This window comes from Microcebus murinus, chromosome 1, assembly GCF_040939455.1.
Source record: "Microcebus murinus isolate Inina chromosome 1, M.murinus_Inina_mat1.0, whole genome shotgun sequence".
NCBI classification, from domain to species: domain Eukaryota; kingdom Metazoa; phylum Chordata; class Mammalia; order Primates; family Cheirogaleidae; genus Microcebus; species Microcebus murinus.
Window position 1 is genome coordinate 29,390,433 of NC_134104.1, and position 25,573 is coordinate 29,416,005.

General features: G+C 35.4%; 1 protein-coding gene across 16 annotated transcripts in view; it reads left to right on the forward strand.

The window, feature by feature from the left end:
• The window catches only part of ROBO2 (roundabout guidance receptor 2), a 1,246,890-nt gene that overhangs the window by 1,160,817 nt on the left and 60,500 nt on the right, over positions 1-25,573 (forward strand). For all 16 annotated transcript variants that reach the window (XM_076000825.1, XM_076000828.1, XM_076000830.1 and 13 more), the window contains 4 exons: positions 2,305-2,536; positions 5,270-5,394; positions 7,724-7,895; positions 22,611-22,793. In XM_076000825.1, the coding sequence (XP_075856940.1) occupies positions 2,305-2,536; positions 5,270-5,394; positions 7,724-7,895; positions 22,611-22,793 (712 nt within the window). The remainder of the gene's footprint in view (positions 1-2,304; positions 2,537-5,269; positions 5,395-7,723; positions 7,896-22,610; positions 22,794-25,573) is intronic.

A 25,573-nucleotide genomic window follows, 5' to 3' on the forward strand; every position in this document is an offset into this window, starting at 1 on the left:
TTTCTGCTTCTCTACAACCTTACTGAAATGAGGTTATTCCTTTTCTTTGCCATTAATCTTTATACTTTATTTGATAGTGAAATATGTTAAATTTAAGTCTCCTTAGAATACGGCTATTAAGCTATGATATGAAATATTAGTTGGAGAAGGCGCTATGATAAGTTATGTTTACATCAAGCATTTCTAGAAGCATGACAAAGCATTAAAAATATTTAACTTAAAAAAATTTAGAAGCCACAGGCTCTTTTCTCTCTGAAAATGAAACAACTGTAACACTCTAGTAAAGATTGTTTAATAAATGTACAAAGATCAGAATATGTTTTAACTTGCATTTATATGTATTTAGTTTGTATGTAATTATCATAAGAATGGAAAAAAACATTCTTCAAAAGTTCCATATGGTATGAGTTTTCAGATTCAAAAGTCTCAGATTGTTATTTAACCAGCCCTGTGGACTGAGAGCCAGGGAACAGTGCTCCTCCAAGGACTCTATGGGAAGAAGGGGGAAGCAATGCCAAGCAGGCAAAAATAAGAGATGTCTGCCAGCCACATCCCATGAGTCTTCAAGGGTCAATAATGCAGCACTTTACCAAACAATTCTCAGATTGATCTTGTTGCCTCTGATAGTAGCCAGTTTTTACTAAATTGTCCATTTATCACCATGCCCTGATTTGATTGGTCAATTTTCAGGTATTTCCTCTAGGGTAAAGCATCTCTGTGTGTGTCATGGAGTGTTATTAAAATTATTTTTAAAAGTTGTTTACCTACTCTACCTACTCTACCTACTATACCTACTTTACCTACTTTACCTACTATACTTTAAAAAGTCCCCAAACAACAGATGCTGGCATGGATGCAGAGAGATAGGGACACTTATACACTGCTGGTGGTACTGCAAACTAGTACAACATCTATGGAAAGTAGTATGGAGATACCTCAAAGAACTCAATGTAGAGCTACCATTTGATCCAACAATCCCACTTCTAGGTGTTTACCCAAAGGAAAAAAAGACATTTTATTAAAAAATACATATGTACTCTAATATTTATAGCAGTACAATTCACAATTGCAAAGATGTGGAAACTACCCAAGTGCCCACCAATAAATGAGTGGATTCATAAAACGTGGTATATGTATACTGTGGAGTTCTACTTAGCCATAAAAAATAGGGAACTAATACCACTTGTGTTGTCCTGGATGGATCTGGAGCCCATTCTTCCAAGTAAAGTATCACAAGAATGGAAAAATAAACATCACATGTACTCAATATTAAATTGTTACTAATTGGTCAACACTTATGTGTACATGTGGAAGTAACATTCATCAGGGATCCGGCAGGTCGGAAGGGAAGGAGATATGGGCAAACTCACTTCTAACTGAGTGATGCAATCTGTCTAGAGGATGGGCATGCTTTTAGCTCTGCCTCCAGTGGTGCAAAGGCAATTTATGTGATCAAAATGGGTACCCCTGTAATATTTGGAAATTAAAAAAATATAAGTAAAGAAATTAAGAAAGTTGTTAAATGGTGTCAAGACTGGGACAATAGAAGAAGTCAGAAATTGGTCAATTAATAAAAGTTTTTTATTTAGTATTTGGTAAAGAGTGTAAGCACTCATATGCATTTAAAACAGATACTCTGTCTAGCTCTAATCTCTCTTCTATGCTTTCTCCAACCACAGGGATTTTATGCATGCTGCCCCACACTTCTTCTCCTGGGTAAATCCTAATATTCTTGCAGATCTCGGCACGTGTGACTTCTTCAGGGAAGCTTTGTCTTCCCCTTCCTAACTCATTCACATTTCTTTCCGTAGTAGGCTTTCTTAGTTCCTGGTACATCTCATTCATAATATTTGTTTATGCTTATTTATTATGATTATAACTTGAGTGATTATTGGATAACATCCACCATCTACCTGGACTCTAAGCACTATGAGGTCAGGGACTGACTTATCTTCATTGTCTATTTTATTCCCAGAATTTAGGATAGTTCTTGGCATCTATGAGTAGGAACGAAAAACATATGTTTTGAGTGAGTGAAGATATTAGTGAATGGATGAGGGATGAGAAGGGGAATCTCCAAGACATGGCACATCACATATAAAGTTGCGTAAATGGAGATTGTTGAATGCAGGAAACAATCTTAGGAGCAATGTAATTGGTGAACTTGAAATTGGAAGAAGTTATTAGTAGCAGAGAAATGAAGTGATAGTTATGAGAGAAATAGGGATGAAAGGAGAGGGGATGGATCCACTGTGATCTCTGCAGTCTTCCTTTTAGGTTTACATGTCCTTTGATGTTTTCCAGGTTGATCGCCAGCCGCAATTTATTCAAGGCTACCGAGTGATGTATCGTCAAACTTCAGGCCTGCAGGCTACATCTTCCTGGCAAAATTTAGATGCCAAAGTTCCCACTGAGCGAAGTGCTGTCTTAGTCAATCTGAAAAAGGGAGTGACTTATGAAATTAAAGTTCGACCATATTTTAATGAGTTCCAAGGAATGGATAGTGAATCTAAAACGGTTCGTACTACTGAAGAAGGTCAGTACTCAGATTTCTAACATGAACTAAATTTATATTATAATGAAACCAATTTCTGTTACAGTTCTAGTTTATTATCTTCCTTAGAAAAGTAGAAAGAGATAATCTAAAAGTGTCATTTTCTCCTTTTATTGTGAAAATTCCATAGAATCTGACTAAAAAAATGACACTGATATAATTTGAATTCTTCTCAAGTAAACATTTCACCAAATCTTATGTTTTTCAGTTCACTTAACTTTTATTACAATATATTCCCATATGTTTTATGTGGAGTTAGCTCATTTTGCTTCATTAAAGGACAGAATACTGTAAATCTAAGAACACAGGATGTTCATTGTGACTACTCTTTTTTGGTATAGTAAAGTGTGACATTTTCTTTTCTAATCCTCTTTATCCTGTGGGCACTGCCAGTCTCACTTATAATTTCTAATTGGGAAGACTGCTTGCATGTTGCCAATAGCTTTCTTCTTAGTGAAGTGCTCCCTCACCGCCCTGCTCCTCCCCTGCTTTGGAACATTTCTTACCTACAGATACTTTAAAATCTATGATAGACATGAGATTAATGTAGGTTTCAACCAATCCACTTACTAGTGTCTCCTTCACTAAGCTAGAGGATTTTAATAAATGTTGCCATCACAGTAAATATGTGAGATGCCACACAAAATCCCCCTATTCTGCTTTAGCACTAATTTTACATGCACAACTCCTGTAAAAAGCCTTTTTCTGAACATATTTCACACAAAATAAAAGCAGCCTTAAGAAAATGTATATAGACTGTGCACACTAACATACAGATGTTCATGTTTGACCAAAGAACTTTTAAGTTATACATTCCTTATAATACACAACACAGCAATACTACTTTTCCATTGTTTTGCAGTGTGATACACTGACATGTGCAGAAGTGCCTATTTTTAAAGGCACCATTAATATTCTTTTAGGATCTGTAAAGAAAAAATTATTACAAATTAATAATAGTATTTTTATACACCATTAAATTTTCCTCTATGCTGCAAATTGGTAGTATTAATGAATGGGGGTGGGTAACTAACACGGAGTGCTATGTATGAATCCAACTTCTAAAAATCAATTTCACTGCAGGTAGACTTTTCCTCTGGATTAGACATTTGTTACCATTTGGTATACATGCATCTCCAATTTTTGTGGCCTTGTGAAGATAACAAATGGAACTCAGCTGAACTGTGTCTGGAAATGACGAGCAGTAATTTGGATTCTTTCACACCTGTAGAAAGAAGCTGAGCCCTGGAATCATAGGCCTGTCAGGAAGTAGGCATGGTGTTCTCACCAAGCCAGCAGCGAGGGGAATGAGAAACCAGTTTCAAAAGTGTTGTTTTTCAATGCAGTCTATTTAACAACTACAAGGCTTGTAGACAAGTGGTTGGGTTTATGTCTTTGTGTCATATTTTGGGGCAATACTATCACGTAGAGGAATAGTAAAGAGCAGTACATGGTACATACATGGTAGCATGTATCTGTGTGTGTCCTATCTCTCAATGCAAATATGGCCATACATCAGTGAAATATGTCATGACAAATTTACCAAACATGAGAGATTTATCGACGAGCTTTTAAAATATTTTTGGAAATTTAGGATATTTTCAAAGAACTAAAACTGTGTTGAGCTATGAAAGCATTGGTGATTTATATAAAAAGTCTTCAATATCACAAAATTCTTTGACTTTTTTAACTGTGAAGAAGGATTTTACATAGTACTCTGATATTGGTTTTCCTACGTTTGGTTTTATTCAAAGACTCAGTGAGCATAGATAAGTTTTTTTCTAAAAAATTAGAATTTCTGAGCACTCAGATGCACTGGCTGGCAGATGCTGCAGTCTAAAATCAGGAATTGCTTTTCACTCATCTTTTCCCAGTATGGTTGTAATTAGTTATAGGAGAAAACAATAAAGGAGGAGAATTACTGTAGGAAATAAAAATCTGCCCATTTCACATTTGACCCAACATAAACTGTTTTCATTTTTATCATCAGAGACCCTTGCCCATCAACATAAAATATGTTTTAAATATTAAAGTGTGGGTCAATTTATAGCAGTCAATTATTTTTCTCAGTATGAAAAGGATTTTTTTTCAGTGCTGGTGAAATTTATAGCTATTTCTGTTTTTATTTAGTAAACAAACTAAAACCGTACAAAAAAAAGAATACCAAAAATGCCACCACTCAAAAATAACACTCAATAAAATTTTGGAATATATCCCTCTCAGAATAATTTTGGTTAGAAGCAGTTTTTATTCCCAGAAAGACAGTCTATTTTAGTTGAAAGAATCAATGTTTTAAAATCAGATATACCTGGATTCAAATTCTGACTTGCTGTTTGACTTCCATAGTTTCTTACAGTACCCTTACTTCCTCATCTGCAAAACTGAGATAAGAGTTGTTTCTGCTTTCTGAGGCTATTGTGAGAAATAAATCTGACACTTAGCTCAGTGCCAGGCATATTGAAAACGCTCATCAGAATATTAGCTGTTAAATGTATTATTGAGTGCATATTACTACAGCTGTTGCATTTGTTCTAAATCTATCCATTATATTTAAAGGATATTTTTCAAAAACTGTCACTGTTGAATATTGTATGCAGATTCAGAACTATTGGAAGCTGAAGCCTCATGCACTTGTGTTTATGTTCATATTCCGGGAGAGTACTAATGCACACCAAGACTTACAGCTTGCATTTATTCTAATTACTTCCTCTGCAGCCCCAAGTGCCCCTCCACAGTCTGTCACTGTGTTGACAGTTGGAAGCCACAATAGCACAAGTATTAGTGTTTCCTGGGATCCTCCTCCTCCCGATCACCAGAATGGAATTATCCAAGAATACAAGGTAGGGCCTGGGTGAAGAAGGAAGGCTCTCATATGAAAGTTCTTGGAGAAATCTCACTGTCATGAATGAGGCATAGCTCTAATGGTTCTCTTATTTAGTTTCAGTGTAAAATGATTATTTATATTTTTGTGTGACACGTAATGAAACAAATGCATAGGTTATTAGAACCTAACTTCAAGATCATAGGTCACACAAACTGAGGTGGACAATTAAACCCCACCAGTGGAGTGGTTTTCTTTATTGTGTGATTCTAGAACCTCAGGGGTTTAAAGTGATAGTGTACAGGATAGATAGTGAAGTCCTCATCCCAGAAACTATCTTTAATTTTGTTATTAGAATTCTGTGTAATAGGTTTTAGGGCAGCTATTTTTAAACCGTGTTCTCCGAGCAGAAAAGATGCTTCAGGTGTATAGACCTCTGTGGTAGGTTGGGGTAGGGTGGGACTAAGAGGTGGGCAGCACTAACTCTTGCTTTAAATGTTATTTTTATCTATTTATTGGGTTTTTTAAAAAATATTTTACTTGGAGAAAAAACAGCCACTGAAACAATAAATGTTGAAAAAACTTACTTGCAAAAAATTGATTGGTCTCATTTTTCAACTGGTGAATTTGTTGCTATTTAGGAACAGTGATATTTCATCATTTGATGTTTAAGATACAGAATATGTCTAATTTTTCAAAATAAGATTCTGTTTAATTGTGATGTGATTAGACTGCATGTGAGCATAAAACCCCTCATTAAACCTTGAAAAATGCAAAACTATGATTTTTACTACTAATAAATATTTTCAGCATTGTGTAAATAACATATTAGATTTAATACAATAGGGAACTAGATGCCCTATCTCACCTCAGAAATTCAGTCAGTATATGAAATTAAGATGAATAATTTCACTCAAAATGTTGCAGATTGAATTTTATTTCTAAGAAAAGTATTATTTTTAAAATAGAATTTTAAATTACATGTCAACTTGCTGTAGCAAATGAACTAAATTCATAAGCATTTATTTTAAAATTATTTCCATAGCATTATAAGGGAAGATGCTTAATGAAATCAAGAATAAATACTTTAACAATTTCATAGTTATATAGATTTTAACATTTTGCAAGTGTTAGGACATAGTTTTAACAGTAAAGAATTATCCACTATGGTATATGTGTTTTATTGAGGTTAGGAATTTACTTTGGTACCATCAGGAACTAAATATATTGAACTCCTATTTAGTTAAATATTGATATAATTTTTTACAACATGATACCTTCTTTTTAATTGCAAAATTTCTTACTCATTGAAGACCCATATTTTGATATGACAGTGTATATTTAGGTAACGGCTAAATATCCCTTCATTAGAAGCACAGATGCCATATGTGAATAAAAGAAACATAAATCATAGGAATTATTTTGTTGAAAAAATTTCAGGAGCTTACCTGTTTCAGAAATAAACCATATATTTTTCTACACATATGCTTACATATAGATTTTGAAATATTATGTAGTATGAGTATAGATATGGCTACACAATGGAATTCTTTTTATAACACATTTTGTAGTAGTAGATTTTCATATCCCAAAGGAAAACATGCCCTAAAATTCAACTCCTACTTGAAGTAAAAGCCTAGCTTCCTTAATGTCAGACCAAAGACTTTCCACCACTTTGTTTTCATGCATGTGTATGTGTGTGTAGATATGTTTTGATCAATATGAAGATTTATTACTGTCAATGTATATATTGGCTTTAATTTCATTTTAGTCAATACCTATAACTTAGGTCAATTAATCTTGTTAACTACTTCTATGTAAGTTAATATTTTCTTGAATGAAATATAAATTACTTAGATGTACACCTATATACTCTAGATATTATATTTCATAATCACCATATTTTAATAGATTTTATATATAATAAATTTTGATAAATAAATGGAGCAGAAGAAATTATGTGTTTTAATCCATGCCAAAATGCCATTTGCAACCAACGCTCATATTCCAGATGGGTTAAAAAAATAATTTTGCCTTCTAAATTACTCATTATGAGCATTTAATGCTGAAAGTAAGATATAAATGAACGTGGCATAGTTTTAGCTTCCCTTTTTTTTTCTTTAATACAGGTGTATGTGAGTGATGTGAGTATGCATGCTCACACACATTTATATGTACATAAATAAACTGCAGAGGTTGGACTTTAGAAAATGTCATTTACAAATACTTCCATAAGTCTAGAAAATAGATTGGTCACTGTTAAAAAATATTTAATCAATTATAATAATCTAGTTACTGGAAACAATAATTTCTCTTATTCATTTGTTATTCACTTTCCACTTCTTTAGATCTGGTGTCTGGGAAATGAAACACGATTCCATATCAACAAAACCGTAGACGCAGCCATTCGGTCTGTAATAATTGGTGGATTATTCCCAGGTATTCAATACCGGGTAGAAGTTGCAGCTAGCACCAGTGCAGGGGTTGGAGTAAAAAGTGAGCCACAGCCAATAATAATTGGTGAGTATCAATCTATGTGATCTCTGCTTTAGAATCAGTCAAACTGACAACAAGGTACATTCTGATTTTGAATCTATATCCTAATAGTGAATCTGCACTTATGAGTGCTAGGGTACACAGCTAATATGGGCAAAGGGGTCAACTGACTACGGTTTCTCACAAAAATGCTTGGTGCAATTGCCCATGCTCTTAAGAGTCCCACAATCTTTTTAAAATTGCTATCTCTAAGAGTTTAAATGCTGAAAGGTGGTTTGAAAATTATTCTTAATCAATGGTTTCATTAGCAATTTTGGTGCCATTGAAATATAGTAGAAAATGAGACAGTTATTGGAGAAAGTGCATCATGTTTCAAATCTGTGTTTCCTCTTAGCCAGAGAAATGTCAAAAATTAATCAGACACAGACCAAAATAAATTTTGTGATCCAAATATACAACTCCAAAGAAGAAAGTCATGTTAAATCTACTATCATCATTGCATAAAATTGTTCCCTCTCATCACAGATTATGTTTCCCTGTTCTTGAAATGTATTCTATAAATGGAATCATATAGAACATATGTGTCTGCTATTTTTCACCAAGCATAATGTTTTTGAGATTCACTCATGTATGTATTATGTAGTTCATATGTTTCATTACTGAGCAGTATTCAATTGTATGAATACGCCATATTTTGTTTATCCACTTTTCTCTTAAGAGAATGAAGATTCTTATGCAAGTCTTTTTGAGGATACACGTTTTTATTTCTTTTGGAGAAATACTAGGAGTGAAATTTCTGGGTAAAGGGTTGCGCAGTTTATATACCGGTTAAGAAACTGCTATACAATGTTCAGATTGTATAATTTTATACTCCCACCAGCAAAGAAAATGATTTCCAGTTTTTCTGCATTGTCACCTACATCTAATGTTGCCAGTCTTTGTAATTTTAGGCATTCTAGTGGGTATAAAACAGTATTTCATTGTGATTTTAACTTGAATTTTCATTCATGACTAATGATGTTGAGCAACTTCACATGTGCTTATTGGCCATTCACATACCTTCTTTTGTGAATTGTTCATATATTTGCGTTTTTTTTTTTTTTTGGCATATTATGGGGGTACAGATTTTAAGGTTTCAATAAATGCCCATTTCTTCCCCTCCCCCCAAAAGTCTGAGTCTCCATCATGACCATCCCCCAGATGGTGCCCATCTCACTCATTATGTATGTATATACCCGCCCCCTCCCACCTGCCCAATACCCTATTACTGTAGTACCTATGTGTCCACTTAGGTGCTACTCAGTTAATACCAGTTTGCTGGTGAGTATATCTGGTACTTGTTTTTCCATTCTTGGGATACTTCACTTAGTAGTATGGGTTTCAGCTCTAACGAGGAAAATATAAGATGTGCTATATCACTGTTGTTTCTTAGAGCTGAATAGTACTCCATGCTATACATATACCACATTTTATTAATCCATTCTTGGATTGATGGGCACTTGGGCTGTTTCCACAGCCTTGCAATTATGAATTGTGCTGCTATAAACATTCGAGTGCAGGTGTCTTTTTTGTAGAGTGTCACTGGATCATTTGGGTAGATGCCCAGCAATGGGATTGCTGGATCAAATGGTAGATTCACTTGTATCGCTTTAAGGTATCTCCATATTGCTTTCCACAGAGGTTGAACTAGTTTGCAGTCCCACCAGCAGTGTAGGAGTGTTCCTCTCTCTCCGCAACCACGCCAGCATTTATTGTTTGGAGATTTTTTGATAAAGGCCATTCTCACTGGGGTTAAGTGATATCTCATTGTAGTTTTGATTTGCATTTCCCTGATGATTAGAGATGTTGAGCATTTTTTCATATGTTTGTTGGCCATTCTTCTGTCTTCTTTAGAAAAGTTTCGGTTCAAATTCTTTGCCCACTTTTTTTTTTGTTTTGTTTTGTTTTGTTTTGTTTTGTTTTTTTTGAGACAGAGTCTCGCTTTGTTGCCCAGGCTAGAGTGAGTGCCATGGCGTCAGCCTAGCTCATAGCAACCTCAAACTCCTGGCTCAAGCAATCCTCCTGCCTCAGCCTCCCGAGGAGCTGGGACTACAGGCATTCGCCACCATGCCCGGCTAATTTTTTGTATATATATTAGTTGGCCAATTAATTTCTTTCTATTTTATAGTAGAGACGGGGTCTCGCTCTTGCTCAGGCTGGTTTCGAACTCCTGACCTCGAGCAATCCGCCCGCCTCGGCCTCCCAGAGAGCTAGGATTATAGGCGTGAGCCACCGCGCCCGGCCTTTGCCCACTTTTTAATGGGGTTATTTGATTTTTTCTTCCTGATTTTCGTGAGTTCTAAGTATATTCTAGTTATCAGTCCCTTATCGGATGCATAGGATGCAAAAATTTTCTCCCATTCTGTAGGTTGTCTGTTTACTTTCATGACTATTTCTTTGGCTGTGCAGAAGCTTTGTAGTTTGATCATGTCCCATTTATTTATTTTTGTTGCTGCTATGATTGCCTTTGGGGACTTCTTCATACACTCTTTGCCCAGGCCGATGTCTAGGAGAGTGTTTCCAACTTTTTCCTCTAGAGTTATAATAGTTTCATACCTTAGGTTTAAGTCTGTTATCCAGCGTGAGTTGGTTTTTGTGAGAGGTGAAAGGTGTGGGTCCTGTTTTAGCCTTCTACAGGTGGCTATTCAGCTTTCCCAGCACCATTTATTGAAAAGGGATTCTTTTCCCCAGTGTATGTTTTTGTCTGCTTTGTCAAAGATTAGATGGCTATATGAGGATGGTTTTATATCAGGAATCTCACATCTGTTCCACTGGCCAATATTCCTATTTTTGTGCCAATACCATATTGATTTAATTACTACAGCTTTGTAGTATAGTTTGATATCTGGCATATTAATGCCTCCCATTTTGTTTTTGTTGCCTAGAATTGCTCTTGGTATTCGGGGTCTTCTTTGGTTCCATACGAAGCGTAAAATTATTTTTTCTATATCTGTGAAGAATGCTGATGGGATTTTAATAGGTATTGCATTGAATCTGTAGATCAGTTTGGGTAGTATAGACATTTTGATGATATTGAGTGTGCCGATCCACGAGCATGGTATGGATTTCCATCTGTTTACATCCTCTGCTATTTCCTTCCTAAGTGTTTCATAGTTCTCCCTGTAGAGGTCTTTTACGTCCTTGGTTAAGTATATTCCTAGGTACTTTAATTTATTTGTTGCTATTGTGAAGGGAATTGAGTCTTTGATTTGGTTCTCAATTAGATTGTTATTGGCATATATGAATGCCTCTGATTTCTGTGTATTGATTTTGTATCCTGAGACTTTACTAAATTCATTGATCAGTTCCAGGAGTTTCTTGGTTGAATCTTTGGGGTTTTCTAGATACAATATCATATCATCAGCAAACAGTGAAAGTTTGATCTCTTCTGCCCCTATTTGGATACCTTTGATTCCATTTTCCTGTCTGATTGCTGTAGCCAAGACTTCCAGCACTATGTTGAACAGAAGTAGAGATAGTGGGCAGCCTTGTCTGGTTCTAGTTCTAAGTGGGAATGATTTCAATTTTTCCCCATTCAGTATGATGTTGGCTATGGGTCTGTCATATATGGCTTGTATCATTTTTAGATATGTTCCCTCTATGCCTATTTTATTAAGTGTTTGTATCATGAAAGGGTGTTGAATTTTGTCAAAAGCTTTTTCTGCATCTATTGAAAGAATCATGTGGTCTTTGTTTTGGCTTCTGTTTATGTGGTGAATTGCATTTATAGATTTACGTATGTTGAACCATCCCTGCATCCCTGGGATGAAGCCCACTTGGTCGTGGTGGATTAATTTTTTGATAAGTGTCTGGATTCGGTTAGCTAAGATTTTGTTGAAAATTTTTGCATCTATATTCATTAGGAATATTGGTCTGTAGTTTTCTTTTTTTGTTGCATCCTTTCCTGGTTTTGGTATCAGAGTAATATTCGCTTCATAAAAGGTGTCAGAGAGGTTTCCATTCTTCTCAATGTTGTGGAATAGTTTCTCCAAGATAGGTACTAGTTCTTTTTGTAAGTGTGGTAAAATTCGGGTGTGAAGCCATCTGGACTGGGACTTTTCTTTTTAGGGAGATTTTTAATTGCTGTTTCTATTTCAGCTGTTGAGATTGGTCTGTTCAGGGAATCTATTTCTTCCTGGTTGAGCCTAGGGAGGTTGTGTGTTTCTAGAAATTTGTCCATTTCCTCCACATTTTTCAGTTTGTGTGCATAAAGATTTTTGTAGTATTCATAAATTGTATCTTGTATCTCTTTGGGATCAGTTGTGATATCTCCTTTTTTATTCCTAATGGAGCTTATTAGAGATTTCTCTTTTCTGCTTTTCATTAGCTTAGCCAATGGTGTGTCAATTTTGTTAATTTTTTCAAAGAACCAACTTTTTGTTTTATTAATCTCCTGAATAGCTTTCCTGTTTTCAATTTTGTTTAGGTCTGATTTGATCTTGTTGATTTCACTTCTTCTGCTGGGTTTGGGGTTGCTCTGTTCTTCTTTTTCCAGCTCTTTGAGTCATTTCATTAGATTGTCTATTTGTGATCTTCTTGTCTTTTGGTTATAGGCATTTATGGAGATAAACTTTCCTCTCAGAACTGCTTTAGCTGTGTCCCAGAGGAGTTGATAACTTGTCTCTCCATTGTCGTTTTCTTCATAGAATTTTTTTATTTCCATCTTGATTTCTTCATTTACGAAGAAATCATTTAGTAGGAGGTTGTTTGATTTCCACGTTTTTGTGTAGAAATGTGAGTTTCTGTTAGGGTTGATTTCTACTTTTATTCCACTGTGATCTGAGAAAGTACATGGTATGATTTCTATTTTTTTAAATTTCTTGAGATTTACTTTGTGTCCTAGGATATGGTCAATCTTAGAGAATGTCCCGTGAGCTGATGAGAAGAATGTATATTCAGTGGATTTTGGGTAGAATGTTCTGTAAATGTCAGTCAGACCCAATTGTTCTAGAGTTTTGTTTAAGTCCATTATTTCTTTATTAATTTTCTGTTTGGAGGATCTGTCTCGTGCCGTCAGTGGGGTGTTGAAATCTCCGGCGATTATGGAGTTGCTATTAATCCATTTGCTTAGCTCCAGTAAGGTTTGCTTTATGAATCTGGGTGCACCTAAGTTGGGTGCATATATATTTAAAATTGTTATCTCTTCTTGTTGAACTGTGCCCTTCACCATTATATAATGACCCTCTTTGTCTTTCACTACTTTTGTTGCTTTAAAAACTAGATCGTCTGAAATTAGAACTGCCACACCAGCCTTCTTTTGGCTTCTATTTGCTTGGAATATTGATCTCCATCCTTTTATTTTTAGTCTATGTGCATCCTTGCAGGTTAGATGTGTTTCCTGAAGACAGCATATACTTGACCTGTAATTTCTTATCCATTCAGCCAGCCTATGTCTCTTGAGTGGAGAGTTTAATCCATTCACATTTATTGAGAGAACTGATAGGTAAGGTGGATTACTGTTCATTCTGTTGGGTTGGATGTTGTTGCTATGATTTCTGTCTTGAGCCATTGTAATATCTGGCCTTTAATATCTTTGGGTTTTGGTTGTTTTTATATTCACGGGTTATTATTATGATGTTCCATATGTAACGCTGTTTTAAGTACTTCTTGTACAGCTGGTCTTGTCTTGGTAAATTCTCTGAGCCTTTGCTTGTCTGAGAATGTTTTTATTTCTCCTTCATATACGAAGCTTAGTTTTGCAGGGAATAATATTCTAGGCTGGGCATTTTTTTGTTTCAAAAGAGTGAGAATGGGGCCCCAGTCTCTCCTTGCTTGTAAAGTCTCATTAGAGAAGTCTGATATTATTCGAATTGGCTTTCCCTTGTATGTTACTTGCTTCTTTTGTCTTACAGCTCTTAGAAGGGCCTCTTTAGTTGATACTTTGGTCAGTCTGATGACTGCATGTCGTGACGTCTTCCTGTTTGCATTGAATCTCCCAGGGTCCTCTGAGCTTCTTGAACTTGTATATCCAGTTTTTCAGCAAGGCCTGGGAAATTTTCCTCTATTATATCTTCAAACAGCTTGTCCAACCCTTGAGTGTTGTCTTCTTCCCCTTCTGGTAACACTATGACCCTCACATTAGGTTTCTTCACATAATCCCACAGCTCTTGTAGGCTTTGCTCTTTTCTCTTGTTTCTCTGCTCTATTTCTGTGACTGATTTATTTAATTGGAGGGTGTTATCTTCAAGCTCTGAGATTCTTTCTTCTGTTTGATCTACCCTGTTCTTGAGACTTTCTACTGTATTTTGTAATTCCTTGAATTGGTTCTTCATTTCCAGGAGTTTGGTTACACTTTTCTTCATTGTGTCTATTTCTTTTTCCATATCCTGGAGGCTTTTTGTGGTTTCTTTGTGTTGGTTATTGAGTTGTTGTTGCAGCTGGGTGAGTGTTCTCATGATCCACATACGAAATTCCTCTTCTGTCATATTGGTTGCCTGATTTTGGTTGGTGTCCGTTTCTAGGGGGCTGGTGCTCCTCTTTGGGGGTGTGTTTTCCGTTTGGTTCTTCATATTTCCTGAGTTCTTTCGCTGATTTCTTCCCATGTCGATCAGTTGTTGTTTCTTTCCTTTGGGTTATTGTTTGGGTATTCACACACCTTGTTTAGTTTCTGAGGCGTTAGGTGGTGTCTGTGGGTGAGATTGGACCACTCCCTGTATATTGAGTCAGTGGGTGCCGTGGAAAGGCTATGCAGGATGCCGTCCCTGTCAGTAGGTGGCGTTTGCTTGGCTATGTTGTTGATTTTGTGTCCTGTTGTCAGCTCTTGTTCTGGGCGGAGCTGGGTTGGGTAAGCCTGCCCTTAGGCAGTTAGCAGGGATCAAAGTTCTGTTCTCTGCTTCCAGGAAAAGCTGTCAGGGTGGGGCTGGAATGGTCCCACTCAGCCAGCAAGTCCGGGTGTGGGGGTGGATCTGTCTGAGACCTGCAGTCTGGAGCGGGCCTCGCTACTTTCCACCCTCCCCAACTCCGCAGCTACTCCTGGGTCTCTGCCAGCAGGTCAGACCACAAGCCACCAGGCCTCCCCGGACTGTGGTGCCAGCGGGGAGGTTCCCTGCACAGGAACGCCACCTGGGCTGGGCACATGGCCTCCTCCTGGGAGGAGGGTTGCCCTCTAGGATGCTGATCTGCCCCTGGAGGCACACACACCTCAGTAGGCTGTTCACGTATAACCCTTCTGTGCCCCGGGCAATGCTAGCCCTCGGTGCAGGGGATCTGGTCTGCAGGTCCGACCTCTGGGTCCCAGAGTTCAAACTGTATCCCCACCAGGGAGAGGAGTTCTGGTCCTAATTCACCCACAGGGAGCCCAAGCTGGGTCTATGTCTCTCAGCCTCTGAGTCGGCACCGTTCTCCTGGGAACACCGTGCCAGCAGCACCTGGGAGGGCTGGCGGGTAGGGAGCTCACAGTCTGAGTTCCCCTGAGTCAGCTGTAGGGTCCCAAAAGGGAAGGTCCTGTTCCCTGGAGGTGCCTCTGGCTGGTGGCTGTATTGTCTCTCTGGGCAGCCATGGGTAGGGTCGGCGGAGGGGAGGATGAGGCAATATGGTGCCTGCCACACGGCTCGGGTCTGTGCACATGGAGGTGCCCAGAGGAAGTTGGGAACCTGGTGCCACGTCTGCTACAGGCTCACCGCTGGCTGGCGGCAGCCGTCTCTGGGCTGGTGTCCGTAGGTCTCTCCACCCGCTGGGGAGCCCACCAGCAGTCCCAAATCCAGGGGAGGGGAAACAGCAAATCCACCTACCCTTGCCGCTGGTCTCTGGGCTGCTCCAGTGGTCTCAATCTCCAGTTCTCCTCCGCAGCCTCCTCCCGTGGAGTCTCCCGGGGTCTCAGGTACCCCTCATTCCAACCCTCGTCCGCTGTATGCTCGTCTTCTTGCTTCTTTCCTCTAATTTCTGCTAGAATCTGTCTTTTCTGCAGAGACACTCTGTCTGGTGGTGTTATTCATCCACCATCTTGCTCCACCCTCCTATTCATTTTCTTAATAATGTCATTTAGTAAATATAAGTTTTAAATTTTAATGAAGTACAATTTATCAAGTTTTTTCCTCATATTTAGTGTTTTCTAGGAAATTGTGGCCTATGTCTAGATAGTGAGGATTATTTTTATATATGTATTTTCTTCTAGAAACTTTACAATTTTAGCTTTTATGGTTAGGTCTATAATTTATCTTAAGGTAATTGCATCTGGTTCAAGGATCGAGGCTTATTTATTTTCATACACATGTCAAATTTTACAGGCAGCATTTACTGAAAAGACTTTGCTTTGCCCACTTAACCATATATACACCTTGATCAGTTTCTAGATTCTCTATGATAATCTATTTGTATATATGTCTACCCATATGCCAAACCACACTATCTTGATTACTACAGCTTATAGTAAGTCTTGAAATCAAGTAATGTGAATATGCCATCATCTTCTGAAAAATTGTTTTGGCTAAAACAGGCCTTCTGCTTTTCCATATATATTTTGAATAAGTTTGCCACTTTCTTCAACAAACATGTTGGAATTGTGTTTGAAAATGCAGTGAATATATCGATCAAACTGGGTAGAGTATAGATTTTAATAATGATCCTTTACAGGAACATAGTATAACCTCTCCATTATTTAAGTCTTCTTTACTTTTTTGCAATATTTTATAGTTTTAAGTATATGGATTTACAAATACTTTGTTAAAATATTTCTTGGGTATTTGATGTTTTTTACACTATTATAAATGTATTTTAAAATTTTTGTTTTCCAATTGTTTTATATTGTGTATAAATTTAATTTTTGATATTGCTTTTGTTTCTTATGACCTTATCAACCTCACTTATTCATTTTAATAGTTATGAAATACTTTTTCCAAGTGTGTTCAGATAGTCATGCTTGTTTTCTTCTTGTTTGTATTAATATGGTGAATTCTACTGAATGGTTTTCAAAGGCAAATCAACCTTATGTTTCTGGGCTAAATCACACTTGGCCATGATATGTTGTCTTTTTTGCAGATGTTGCTGGATCTGATTTGCTAAAGCTTGTTAAAGAATTTTGCATCTATGTACATTAAAGATGACATACTATACCATTTTGTAATCTTCTGAAGAGTGTTTATATTCTAGCAGGCAATTACATTACTGGCTGATTGCCTTTAACCTGTGGTATCTTGGTTGCTGCATTTTGTTAGTGTGGAAATTTTTATGTTTTGCCCTTATTCTTAGGGTAAAACCTTAGTAAGACATTTAGTTCGATGGCCTGGCCCTCTGCTGGACTTCCAGTGAAAAACCTAATGTATTTATCCGGTCCCCCTAATTTGATGAAATTCAAATTTTAAGCATGGTTGTTGCAGTAGACATGAACTGAAACCTCTCTCTAAACTTTTAGCCTTCTAGCTTTTGCTTTTCACCAGATCCTTGTAACCTTTCACCAGATCCTTTGTAAACACTATTCAGGGTTCACCCTAGGATCTAAGGGGAGATAATAGACAGATTTGCACATATCACTCTTCACTGGCTCCCTTTTCCCCAGTCAATTATTAGTCACTTTGGCAGCCTTGAACTCCATCCTGTGATACCTCACACCAATAAAACTGAAATTTTCAGTTTAGGTACTAACTCTCCTGTATTATGTGGATTGAGAAGATCTCTAAGGGAAAAACAAGGCTCATAACTGTAGATTTTCTCTGGTAGAACTCCCTCCCCTGAGGAAACATATGCTTTTCAATCTTGCTTGCTTGTATTTGTTTGACAATGCCTTTAATTAAAAAAATACTAAAAAGTATTCTTCCAAGAGTTTACATATTTTGAAAGTATTTGTCCTGTTTTTGATACAAGCCATTTCCATTATTTCTGAATGATGCATATAGAATATGCTGCCAGTTTCTAGATAATTATTTCTGTAATATCACACAGTATTTATTGTATATGGGCAGATTTAACATTCAGTCATAATGTTAAAAATGTTTTAGATTCTCCAAATTTTCTTTCTTATGTATGTTAAAAGCATTGAAGAGAAAAACTTAAAGTATTAACTTTTCTGTAAATTGCCTTCTCTTTCTTAATTAGTCATTCAGACTGAATTAATTCCTTAACCTGAGGGAAACCTACAATCTTGCCCTTCTGAGATTTTCTAAAATAAATTGGAATAAGAAAGAAATGCAGGTATACCCAAAAGAATTCAACTGAAATACATACATATAGATAGATAGATAGATAGATATAGATATAGATATATGAACATTTTATTTATAGTATTTAGAAATAGGCCATTAACATTTCACTCAAAAATTATACATGAAACATATGTAAAAGGTATAGTTTTTATGAGCACCCTTCGATAAGTAAACAAACTTTGTTTTTTACTGTCTCTCTAGCATATATATGAAATGGATTGACTGAATATAATTACTCTAACTGAAAGAAAAGTAAGATTGCCAAATAACTATATTTTCCTTTCATATTTTCTTTTTCTATCATCCTTGGTAATAAATACATTTTTCAGGCAATGGAATGCTTTATTTTTCTTTCTTTTCCTAGTGACTGTCTCTTTGCTTCACGATACTTGGGAGATTTATGACACTTGTAGGGAAGTAAAAAGTTGCATGCATATGATATAACCAAGGTCATGCTGTGAGAATCACAGTTATGCACTGAACAATTTTGCAGTAACTTAAAATAATAAGAAAGTTAATTTCCATTATTTTAAATCAAATAGAAAGCTTTACTTAACTTTACTATCATTTTAAAAAGACTGAGTCTTGAAATGGATAACAAGTACCCTTTATTATTTGGTGTATCATACAAGTATTTTTTCAAATATTCCTATGAAATAAAAATAATCTAATAAATAACATTCCCATCTCTTAGTCAAATAGAATATGCTCTACTCAAGATGTAGTCATAAAAAAATAGAGTTGTAGCAATTGAAGTGAGCTCCTACACACACACATACACAGTAAGCACAGTTCAACCCAGAAAAGACTATTTGTTCTAGAGAGATTTATTTCTTTTTAATATCTACTGTTGTACTGAGAAGCTTTCTAATTGTTTCTTTAATTACCCCTGAATATCTACCTTAACATCTTTTCTGATAACCTTATCTACACAACTGTTGAAAAGTGATTTAGTGATGGCTAATCTCCTTTTCTGTTTCAATTTATGCTTTCCCTATTGTCTATTCAGTACTGGAAACAGCACTTGAAGTGACTCAAGCTCTACCTCATTTCCTCTTTGCTTTAATTAAATCATGTATTGGCATTTGATGCAATTTATGGTTGATAATTTTAGATTTGTTATGTGCCAGACCATGTATTGTTTCATCTATTCCTTCTCAGTTTAGTCTTTGTTCCAGAAAGTTCCATTAAGGGACCATTAATTAAAATGTTTTAAAAATATAACATACAGCCTTACACAGGCATAAAATTGGTGATGTTCTTTTCTCTGCAGTTTCCTATGGTAAGATGACTCTTATATTAAAGTATTTGTAATTCTGTATCATTGCACTTATAGGCACAATAATGCAACCAGATACACTTGTTTATATAGACATCAAATAGTATGTCATATAACAAATTTACATTGGCTTAAATTTTTTACTTCTCTTGCTTAATAATATAGCTGTTGCTTCTATAATCATTTGGCTTTTTTATACTTACAGTACATAGTTGGTAATAATATGTGGAACAGCTGCAAACTTTCACAGTAATAGGTACAATCGAATCTGATGTGTCTAATTAATTTTTAGTTCAACAAATTAGTTTTGTTCTTCATTACTCTCCAATGGGAGGAAGACACTATATTTCATTATATTTTTTGTCTGCCAGAACAATGGAGTATTACAGGTCACATACATCCCTTGTCTATGCTCTAATTAGTCCAACTGACAACATTGTTTCAAAAATACCAGCAGCATAAAAAATGATAACATACCTTTAGTAACATAAATATTGCACCATACTAAATATGATATTTTATGGACCCTTTACAAAAATGAAGAACAATTTTTTCTCTTTGTTTTATAAGATTGTTTTCTTTCTAGTAATGCCTAATAGTTAAAAGGCAAGTAAAATTAAAAGTAAATCAAGCAGGGGGAAAGGGGAAGGAAGAGATGGGCAAAAACCTAACAGGTACAATGAATACGTGGGTGATGGGTACACTTTTAACCTTGACTCTAGCATTACAAGAGTGATCCATGTAACCAAAAACATTGTACCCCCATAACACTTTGAAATAAAAAAATTACCAGATAGGTATGTGTCTCATAATGAAAATATGAGCTAATTTAAATATAGTTTTGACTGTATAATAATTGTGGCTGTGTAATAATAACTGTAACATGTGTAATAATTAAGGGAAAACATATTGGGGAAAATGAAACAGGTTTATTACATAAGTGACACTGGTTTTTAAATCTGGACCTTTCAGAATGGAAGATAAGTATGTATAAGGAAATGCTAATAGCTATAACAAGCCTGTATTGTAACAGCTATAACAAGCCTGTATTGTTATTGGATTACAAAATTAAAAGTTTCTTTCTTATTGATAGCTCAGTCTAATAGGGGTCAACAGAATGGAGAATGCATCCTATACAGTTATTCAGGGACCATGGATTCTTCTAAACAACAGCTCTACCATTTTTTAGGGGCTCAGCATCTTCCAACAGATCCCCTGGTTCTGCCCAACACATGAGGAAGGGAAGAGTGTCAAACAATGTAGTAGCAGTGCTAAGGGTCAAACTTGGAGGATCACTTGTGCCTACTTACTATTGACTAATACTGAGTCACTTTGTTGCACTCAACTGCAAAAAAAGGCTAGGTAATGTAGGCTGATTTTCTACCTTGGAAGAGAGGAGAAAGGGTGTGATAAACAAAGGTACTTATAGTTTGCAGGATTCTCAAACCTGGATAATTTACCATTCATATCACTGAAGTTGACTGAGAAACTCTTAAAATAGCTCTTAGACCTGGATGGTTCATAATTTTGAGTCAAAAACCACCAAGTTCATATTAGGCTCTTTATAAACATCTTCCCGATCCTTCCAAAATATGTGAAATAGACAGCACTGTTACCAACTAACTGAAACAGGAGCTCAAAAAGATTAAGTGTCCTATATAAACTTATTGCTTCCTTAGCTAGTAGCAGCATAGTTGATTTTTAAATCCAGGACTTCAAAGACCATGCTGTTTCTAGTATATTAGATAGATATATAAGGCAATAGATAAATCAGGCAATGAAAATCCCACACATTCCTCTGATGTGATATGCTGAAATGTGCCATCTATGTTTTGCTTACAATTTGCCTTTTAAAAGTCTTTGATTAGTCACCACCTAGGCATGATATTGACATTAGAAATCACTTCATTCCCAGTGTCTAAATTTTTTAATCTGCTGAATAAGCATGTAAATCTTTGCTCTTCAATGATGTAATGATTCCATGAGTTTAAAACGTATTTAAAATATGGATTGAGATTTTAAAAAAATTATCCCTGAGGTCTAAATTTTCAAAACATTACCACTTCTAGAACAATTTTAATTCAAATTTAAATGTATGACGCTCAATTATGGAGACCTTAAGATTAATTTTAAAGTTGTCTTTTATATATTCAACTTTCATGTGGATTTTCAAATTAGTTTCAAATACTTTAAGGGAATATACGAGTTTTATCTTGTCATGACATTTTAATTATGCATGCTGATCTCTATGAAAGGCTGTTTATGTAATTGTCATTGTTTTATAGAATAGTTTTTTAAATTTTTTTTATTTCAGCATATTATGGGGGTACAAATGTTTAGGTTACATATATTGCCTTTGCCCCACTCGAGTCAGAGCTTCAAGCATGGCCATCCCCCAGACAGTGAGCACCGTACCCATTAGGTGTGAATATACCCATCCCCTCCTACCCCCCCACCTGCCTGACACCAATGAATGTTATTACTATATGTGCACTTAAGTGTTGATCAGTTAATACCAATTTGATGGTGAGTACGTGTGGTGCTTGTTTTTCCATTCCTGTGATACTTCACTTAGTAGAATGGATTTCAGCTCTATCCAGGATAACATAAGAGGTGCTAGATCACCATTATTTTTGGTGGCTGAGTAGAATTCCATGGTATACATACACCACATTTTATTAATCATTTGTTCCAGCAATCCCACTACTGAACATCTTCCAAAAGAACAAAAGACATTCTATATATAGTATTTTTAATGCCTTTCAGAAATTAAAGGATATTTGATCAAAACAAGTTCTTTGGTAGAATATTAAGGATAATAATAAGTTGCATGTTCTTGTGAACCATAAATATTTAAATATGGACAGTGCTTTAGCAGAAAGGCAATTTGCAAATATCCTATGCTAAATGTTATAATGTTTTTTTTAAAATGAGAACTATATTAGAAAACACTTTGCCTTAAGAAAAGTTGTCATTATTTAGACTCTTAGTGGTTGTTTTAGTATTCATTATAATGCAATATAAATCAAGAAGTGATTCTGAATCTGTCTACAGCAAACCAAAACACAAGAAAGTAACATCCTTAATCACATTTCCAAACTCATAACTTGACTTTTCTCCTGAAAATTATAAAATATGCTTATCAATAAATGTGGCAGGCTCAGAACAAAACAAATATTACCTGTCTTCAAATAAATTTTCTGTGCCTTTGATGCATCATGTATATGTTCCTATTTATGTTTATTTTTGATTTAATATCTAGTAAAACTATTATTTCTTTCATAGGGAGACGTAATGAAGTTGTCATTACTGAAAACAATAACAGCATAACTGAACAAATCACTGATGTTGTGAAGCAACCAGCCTTTATAGCTGGTATTGGTGGTGCCTGCTGGGTAATTTTGATGGGTTTTAGCATCTGGTTGTATTGGCGAAGAAAGAAGAGAAAGGGACTCAGCAATTACGCTGGTAAGAAAATATTTCCAGCTAAGAAAACTTCTTGTCTTTATGAATGTGATGAAATGAAAAGAAGGAATGGAATGGAAAACTGAATGAATGATTTGGGCTTGTATTAAAAATCTCTATAAAATGGAATTGTAAACAGTATGCTTTAAAGCATTGCTCTTGACCATATTGCTTCATAACTATAAGTCAATCTTTTTGCTTGTATCACCAATGAAGTATAACAAGAGTACACACTGATAAAATGTTTAATCTTTTTTCTCAACTAGTTCTTTAAAACCATCTACACACACAGAGAGACACCCCTCACAGACTTTGCATGCTATGAAGCCATTGTTTGAGAAATGGATTTAAGCAAGAAAATTACTAAATGTACATAATAAAAGAAAAAATGTGATTAGCTGGGTGTTATGGTGTGTACCTGTAGTCCCAGTTACTTGGGAGGCTGAGGCAGGAGGGTGGCTTGAGCCCAGAAATTTGAGGTTGCAATGAGCTACAATTACACTACTACACTCTAGCCAGCCAGGGCAACAGAGTGAGACCCTGTCACAATGAGAAAAAAAAAAAAAAAGGAAAAATGTGAAATATAGCTCTTAGTATGTTAGGATAAAAATTACAATATAACATATCTCAGATGAAAGCCAAATTTCACCAGAATTGATGAGACTGATGAGGCAAAATATTTAATTTAAATGCAAAGAAGCAGCATTTTAAAAGAACAAAAAAGGAGAAGGAAGCAAAAGGAGAAGGAAAAGAAGCAGGAACAGAAGAAAACGAAGACCCTAGATGGTCTACATATTTGAAAAAATGTTTTTTTATAAGAATCCAAGACAGAGTTTCAAGAGTGTCAGAAATTGTGGCCTTTGAAACACCTCCAAGGGGGAGAAAGAGAGGAGAGAGAAGGGGAGAGGTAAAATGAAAAAGTTAGTGATAGAGAGAATGAACTCAGTACTTAAACTATGTTTGATTATAATTGTTTTTCCTTTTTTTTTTATTTCAGCATAATATGGGGTTACAAATGTTAAGATTACATACATTGCTATTGCCTTCTGATTATAATTTTAATTGCAATTTATTTTAAATATTTTCTCCAACAACAATAAAAGAAATTCTCACAATATTTTACTTTCTAGAGTTTATAAGGGAACCATTTTAACATCATCCTACAAACATTTAAAAAATTTAGGGGACATTACATTCAATCTTCTATTTCTAATGTTAACTTTGATAAGAAGCATAAATATCCTAATCACTGATTTTGAAAGAAACATTATTTCTTATTAATCTTCTGAGCTGTGTGTAGGCTTCTAAACTGCTGAGACTGTGTAGCATAAAATGCAAGGAATAGCACCCACTTGGTTGTCTTGTTATTTAACAGCATTTATATACTTATTATCATTTTATTATAATGTTGTGGAGGATATCTTTATCTTATGAAGATAAAATTTATTATTACTGGGTAGAATGAATTTCTAGGACTTGAGAAAGTAGTATAGCAAACTCATTGACAAGGGGTTTCTATACTTGGTGACATGCCATTCTTCTATTTTCATTTTTCACTAGTTGCTAGCTACCTGTTTTGTTATGCTTTGTCATCTAAGTGCTACATCACTTAACCAATGAGGGATCTTTCCAAGGAAGGGGTGTTCAGCAATAACTGCTGAATGTCAGAGTCTTGAACATTAATGATACTTTAATGTACCTTCTTGTTATACAGTCCAGTCCTTTCCCTTCATGCCTGAGGTATTATTGTTCATCAACCCATTTGCTTAATCAATCACCATTTTATATTACATCTCTGTGACATACTCATATAAATAATATAAGACAAAGGAAAGAACTTATTTAATTCAAAGACCATTTTGTGTAATTTTCTTTACTTGACTTTAGCAATAATAATAAAAGATGGACTATGCTAGTCACTTAAGTGCAAAATTCTAATGTATTATAATGTTACCTTTTCATCCTCCATACTTCATTCATTCACTCTTCATAAATATCTCTCATAGTTAGTAGGTTTGCACATTTAGTGAAATTAGATCAGACAGACTTTTTTTAAATAGCAGTTCTTTGCAGAACTTATGTACTTAATTTGAAAATATCTGTTGGTCTTTGAGCTTGACAAGAATAGTACATTTCCTATTATCATTTCTCGTTGTGATTAATATCCATCTGCTTGTAGAACTGCTAACTCAGAAGGTGCTATGCCCTTCAAATATTTCGGAATAAGGCCAAGCCAGAGAGAAGCTTTTCAAAATTTTAATACTTAATTGATAGATGACTGACTCTGAGGACAACAGATTTTATGAAGCTTAATAAATATAAACAATTTAATATGAGTGAGCAAATTATGAAATGCTAAACACTTCACATATAAGTATTAAAACTGTCAGTGAAATATAAATTATTGGACAAAACTATTAAAAGGCAGCTAAAAGATTTGATGGAATTTTTATAATGTGATTATTTGGGCTAAGTTAATGGTTATTAAAAGAGGATTAATCTACATTCATATAGAGAAATAGCTAATCAGGAAATGGAATGAGGGTTGGCTGAAACATTAAAATTTCCATCTGGAGTAGGAAAATGTGACCTAATAGAGATAGGCACCCACTCTGAAAGCTTCCTCACCTCAAAATGTCAATTTACCACATAGTTATGTTCTCCTCCTCCTCTCCCTCAACTCTAGCAGGCGTGAATTCTGTCAGGTAATATTAGAGGTATTTTGTGTATGATATATATAACCTTCAAAATCTCTATAACTTATATCCTTTATCAAAATTGCA